At 37.9% G+C, this 6,515-nt stretch overlaps 1 protein-coding gene across 3 annotated transcripts; it reads left to right on the top strand.

Moving 5' to 3' along the window:
• The first annotated feature begins 390 nt into the window (after positions 1–390).
• On the top strand, positions 391–5,740 carry LOC110100668 (jasmonoyl--L-amino acid synthetase JAR4). Of its 3 annotated transcripts, none has more exons than XM_020828269.2 (5): positions 391–682; positions 1,100–1,565; positions 1,656–1,757; positions 2,779–3,602; positions 4,791–5,740. In XM_020828269.2, the coding sequence occupies exons 2-5, from the start codon at positions 1,273–1,275 to the stop codon at positions 5,330–5,332; spliced, it is 1,761 nt and encodes a 586-aa protein (XP_020683928.1). In that variant the 5' UTR covers positions 391–682; positions 1,100–1,272; the 3' UTR covers positions 5,333–5,740. The 3 variants fall into 3 exon arrangements, with proteins under 3 accessions (XP_020683928.1, XP_020683929.1, XP_020683930.1); XM_020828270.2 differs by having other exon boundaries at positions 392–682; positions 1,217–1,565; XM_020828271.2 differs by having other exon boundaries at positions 392–682; positions 1,214–1,565.
• The last annotated feature ends 775 nt before the right edge of the window (positions 5,741–6,515 follow it).

Genomic DNA, 6,515 nt, shown 5'->3' with positions numbered 1-6,515 from the left:
ATCCCGGGTTCGATTACTCTCTACTACAGCCTCGTCTCTTTACTGAGGCAACACAAATGTGGGTCCGATGCCGGTTGGTGGCCTCGCTAGCTTCCGCCAATGGATTAGTTACGCCGCCAAATGCTTTCTTTGAAGTGGCAGCTGATAGATATTATTTAAAAAAAAATAGTTGATTGCTAAAACGCCTGACTAACATGACTAAAATGAGCTGCGTGTAAATCAATTTCTAACTCTTATCAATCTATAATCAAACTAAAATAGCTAAATTTATCCACAATCAAAATCAAATTCAGCCCAACTATAATTACACCCATTTAATCGGCTTTAAATGAAGTTATGAGATTGTATCATCCAATCATGCGACGAAAAGCGGCATTTTTCTGGCTATGGTAACTAGTCTAGAAGAAAACAGAAGCAGCCCAAATTCAACGGAGTGGAGCTGGCGAGCTATTGCACATCACAGCCTACCCCAAAGGGAAGCCACTGGTAGCGTCACCATCAGTCAAAACAAAGCGCAAGAGGTTCATCCTCTCGATTCTGAGATTTTTCTCAATCCCACTTCTTATTCCGTTCTTCCTCCTCGAATCGAAGCTCAAGTTGCTAACTTGCTCGGTGGACTCGCCGGCGAGGAGCTTCCCATGTAGCCTTCAGACCCGAGCTTTCGATCCCTCGCCGCTTCTTGGTAAGCGGAAGCTCTGTTCTTTTCTCTTTCCTTCGCAATTTGTTCTCTCTTCTCTTCTGCTGCTTTCCTCCTCTGTTGCTGAATAGGGGCTTTTTTTATTCGTCTGAATCGTTTTGATGAAGGTTTTAATTCGTCTATCTTTTTAGTGCTTTCTTTTTAATTTCCTGAGCTTCCTCTACGAATCTGGCTGAAGGCTTCTATTTGAGTCCGGCAATGGATTTGTTAGCTGCAAACGGTTCTGGATTTTTCGTGAGGGACTGCTTTTCCGAGCATATAATGTATTTTATTTCATAGCTTCTTGGATTGGTGGATCGATTGGCTTTCTTTGCCTTCTGTCAACCTAATTCCTTTTTAATTATTATTTGGAATCTCTACTCTATGTCAAGTATCGTAATTTGAGCTGTGTTCTTTGTTTAGTTCGAAGCCTATTTCCACAATCTTAAAACAAAGATACGGCCTGCCTAAGTAGTTCTTACCTTCAGAGAAAGTTATTAGTTTTCTCTTTCTTTAACCGGCTTTTGCTTTGCTAAGAAGGAATTTCTTTGGCAAACGAGACTGAGTACCAGAAGGCGCCAGCTAGAGCTTCGGAGATGTTGGAGAAGGTGAAGGGATTCAATGGAGACCGTGTGATAGAGGAGTTTGAAGCATTAACAAAGGAAGCTGAGAGGGTTCAAAGAGAGACCCTTCAGAGGATTCTCGAAGAGAACGGTGCAGCAGAATACTTGCAGAATTTGGGGCTTGGAGGAAAAACTGACCCAGATAGCTTCAAGGCATGCGTTCCTTTGGTGACTCACAAGGATCTGGAGCCTTATATACAGAGAATTGCAGATGGAGATGCCTTACCAATCCTCACTGGGAGGCCAATAAAATCGATTTCTTTGAGGTTTGTGTTGCTATTTTTATTTTTATTATTATTTGCGCTTGTTATGCTTCGGATCCTGACTGGTTGGAAGCTTTTGTTTATCCCTTGCAGCTCTGGTACAACACAAGGGAAACCAAAACTTGTTCCTTTTAATGAGGAATTAGAGCAGTCCACAATGGGCATATATCGGACTTCTTTTGCTTTCAGGAATAGGTTGGTTCTTCAATCTCTTAGGCCATCTCCAACTGAAAAACTTATTTTTCACTCCAAAATGCAGTAATTTGTCTCCAACCGAAGTCTATTTTCTAACAAAAAAAAATATTTTATGTATATTCTTCTCATACTTTATTTTATATTTATTTTTAATCAGATATTTATATTTATCATTTTTTTAAATTAGACATACTTATATATATATATATATATATATAAAAAAAATTAGGCCACCATTTTTTCGCTTGCAATAATACCTAATTTTTGGATTTAAAAAAAAATTAGTGTGTGTGAACTCCTGGAAACTAGCGGGATTTCTGGCGTTCGGTTGGATTGTTAGCGGACGACATATGTCTGTCTAGCGTTCGGTTGCGGATGGTCTTAGCACCTATTGGTCCCTCTATTTGCACTAATTGGATAACAGCAAAATTATCAATATCTTTGAACTAATCTCAGTGCAAATAGATGACTTTGAAGTCTACCCTTTTGCATCAACATATCCTTACTCATAAATTGATGGCGTGATGTCGCCATGTTACTTTCTAATCACTTTAATTCGTTAGTGGTATTGTTCAATCCTGCTGTCACATCCCTTAGTGCTCATTCCTAAATTTGATTGCATTAACTCTTTGGTGCTCCTGGCTATTTCTTAGTGGGCTTATCAACCAAATTTAACTTTATATTTGTGGAGGGCTATCATCTCTCTGATTGCTCTTGGTGATGTTATGAATAAGGCTTCGTTTGGGATGACTTTTTTACTGCTTCTTAAATCAGTTTTTTAATACAAAAATTAAAAATTTTGTGCTAGAAAGCTACTTTAAGAAACAATAAAAAAACCGTTCCAAACGAAATCTAAGACATCAACTAATGTGATATTCTTGCTTTGTTGCTCTCCAAATGTGTCCAATTTAATATTCAACTTTTAAAGTTTCCTGTCATCTTTTTTTATGAAAATCATAGAGGCTACTGTTTGTTCTAACTGTTTTTCTTCAAATATGAATTTCCCATTTGAACTCTGTAGAGCACATCCTATAGGGAATGGAAAAGCCTTACAATTCATTTACAGCAGCAAGCAGTTCAGAACAAAAGGTGGCCTTTTAGCTACCACTGCCACTACAAATGTGTACCTAAGCCAGTCATACAGAAACACCATGAAAGACATTCAATCTCAGTGCTGCAGTCCTGAAGAAGTTATTTTCAGCCTTGATTACAATCAATCATTGTACTGCCACCTTTTATGTGGTTTGATATGCTCTGAAGAAGTTCAGTTTGTGTTCTCCACATTTGCCCACAGCATTGTTCATGCATTTCGAACATTCGAACAAGTATGGGAAGACCTTTGCTGTGATATAAGAGAGGGAGTTCTGTCCAGTAGAATCACAATTCCTTCTATCCGTAGTGCTGTTTCTAGGCTTCTACGCCCAAATCCTCAACTGGCAGACACCATTTACAGTAAATGTGTAAGCTTGAGTAGCTGGTATGGCTTAATTCCGGAGCTTTGGCCAAATGCGAAATATGTCTATGGAATCATGACAGGATCAATGGAGCCTTACTTGAGTAAACTAAGGCACTATGCGGCGAACTTGCCTCTGATGAGTGCTGATTATGGGTCTTCAGAAGGTTGGATTGGTGCTAATATTGATCCAGAAGAACCGCCGGAATCCGCTACCTTTACCGTTCTTCCCAACATTGGGTATTTTGAATTTATACCTCTAAAGGAAAGAGGGCATGAGCAGAAGGTAGAGAATTGCGCTTCGATTATCAGGCATAGAGAGCCAGAGCCCATTGGACTGACTGAAGTTAATGTTGGTGAAGAGTATGAAGTAATTATCACTACTTTTGCAGGTACCAAGCTTTTTTTTTTTTTTTGGTTTTCTGTCCCTTTTTATCTTGTTTATTCAGTTCTCTTGATAGAAGACTGCAATAACGAACTGAGGACTTACCATGAAGTACATGTAACTAAAAGTCAAATGCTTGAGGACTTACCATTTAAAATTGTAATTGCATCTGATTCCCTTCAATCTTTGATCTGCCATGAATAGTTAAATTTTCTCATCTAACCAGTTCAATGATTTTCAACCAACCTTGTGCAAACAAGTTACAAGTATGAGGACAACTAAACCTGGTCAAACTAATTATATTTTTGCATTATCTTCCATCTGCGCATTCCAATATAATTTAGCAGTAGATTGACTTCTGGATACCTACTGGGTTATAAAGATTGTTTACTTGACTTAGTTAGTGGTTTAGTGGCCACTAAACTTAATTAAATTATAGCTTTGCACCTACCTCATAAAGATAGTGGATTAATTAGGGGTCAGTGATCTTCCAGTTTCCACTAGGTAAAAGCATGTGGCCTACTTGCAACAACAACAACAACAACAACATCAAACCTTTATCCCACTATGTGGGGTCGGCTAGATGAATCTTTTTTCTCCATTGTTAACTATTAAAAGTAAAATTCTCGTTTAAATCTAATAAAGAAAGTTCAATTCTAATATTTTCTAACCAAGTCTTTTTAGGTCTGTCTCAATCTTTCTTAACATAAGTCAAATATAATACCTTTACTTTCCTAATCGGGTCATCGGAAGGCCGCCGTTTTATGTGACCAAATCATCTAATGCAACTCTCTCTAATCTTATCTTCTATTGGAGCTACTCCAACCTTTTCACGTATGTGCTCATTTCATATCCTATCTCTAAGGGTAAAGCCACTCATCCACCGAAGTATCCTCATCTCTGCCACACTTAACTAAGTATTATGCTTCTCTTTTAATGGCCAACATTCGGCACCATAAAGCATTGCTGGCCTCACGACTATCTTATAGAATTTTCACTTAAATTTGAGGGGTAATTTTCTATCACACAACAAAATGAGCATATTTGCTGCATGTTAAGCAGTTCCTTTGTGTACTCACTCCCTGTTTCTTCTAGCTTCAACAATTTTATTGTTTCCTTGATATCTGGAATCATGAATGATCTATCTGCTATATTACCAATGAAATAAATGTCTTCTGCTTTACAAATCTTGCAGGTTTATACCGTTACAGACTGGGTGATGTTGTGAAGATAGCTGGCTTTCACAACTCAACACCAAAACTCCAGTTTGTTCACAGAAGAAACCTCATTCTAACTGTCAACATTGACAAGAACACTGAGAAAGACCTTCAGTTGGCAGTTGAAGAGGCGAGCAAGCTCTTGGCAGTAGAGAAGGTTGAGGTCCTGGACTTTACTAGCCATGTCGATATGTCAACTGATCCTGGTCACTATGTCATCTTCTGGGAGCTCAGCAGCAATGCTAGGGAGGAGGTTCTCAGTAACTGCTGTGATTGCTTGGACCGTGCCTTCATCGATGCAGGCTATGTTGGTTCGAGGAAGGTTCGAGCAATCGGCCCTCTCGAGCTTCGCATTGTGAACAGCGGCACCTTCCATAAGATTCTAGAACATTATGTCTCTCTTGGTGCAGCATTGAACCAATTCAAAACACCAAGATGCGTTGGCCTGTCGAACTGCAGCGTGCTTCAGATTCTTAATAGTAGTGTGCTTAAGAGCATCTTCAGCAATGCATATTGTTGAGAGCATAAATAGAATAAGCAACTGTTTCAGCTTTATTATGGTGGTGGTATAGCCTGTCTTAGACTTCGTTTGGGACGGCTTTCTTTCTGCTTCTTAAAGCACCTTTTTAATACAAAAATTAAAATTTGTGTACTAAAATGCTGCTTTAAGAAGCAACAAAAAAACCGTCCCAAATGAAGCCTTAGCTTTGCTGATCTTTTGCTTTCTAATGTTATGCAAGAGTTGTAATTTCTGTAATCTTCCCTGTGTAAGTGATCTATCAAAGGAATGCAAGCAGAGAAGTTTGGAATCCAGCACAATAGAGTTGTAATTTTCTGGTATGAGCTTTCTTTGTAACTGGATTTGATTAACATCTCCATTTAAGGGGTTTTCCTTTGACTGAAATTTAAGCTCTCTCTTCCTTTCTAATGTTTGGACTTGATCTATTTCTCTAGTAAAGTATTTATATCTTTGTATGATTAACATTGGATTCAATATCTTCTTAGGTGTGGTGAGCATGGATATGCCAAATATAATCTACAAAATCATGAAGTTTTCTAGAGACATAGAAAGGTCATTGCACAATAACTGACCTAATGACTACATGGCCTATTGCATAACATGAATGACTTTCTTAGGAGGATGATCCTAACTAACTTCGAGAACTTTTCTCAAATTGCTACTCTTGTCTGTTTCCTTCGAGAAAGCAAGTAAATCATCTCTATAAGGTGTTGATGTCACCTCAGTTCTTGTTTGATTGGGGCTATTTGGTTTGCTGCATTAGGAGCATAATGTATTTCAAATACAAGGATTGTGAAAATATTGATACTTGATTTGAAGCCAAAAAAATACTTAGTAAATTTTGAAGTAAAGGGAATTCACTTTGTATTTCAAATCCAATGTATTTGGATTTTTTTTTTTTTTTCAGATTTGAACGATTTTCAAGTACATTGGAAACTCACCACTATTGCCACCATTGGTTGCCTCCTCTGCCGCCTCCAACCAACCTACCACCACTGACCACCGGTCACTCCGCCACTCTCATGTCTAGAATCTAATGTAGAAGAATTGTTTATTTTATTTTTTCAATCATCTATCAAAGTTTTTATAAATTATCAATATAAATTAATATTTAGCGAATGCAATTTAAATATCATATACATTGAAACATTTCAATATATTTATTCTCCCAAAACACATTTAT

This window comes from Dendrobium catenatum, unplaced genomic scaffold, assembly GCF_001605985.2.
Source record: "Dendrobium catenatum unplaced genomic scaffold, ASM160598v2 fragScaff_scaffold_1275, whole genome shotgun sequence".
Lineage (NCBI taxonomy): Eukaryota > Viridiplantae > Streptophyta > Magnoliopsida > Asparagales > Orchidaceae > Dendrobium > Dendrobium catenatum.
This window is presented reverse-complemented; position numbering and strand designations above follow the sequence as displayed.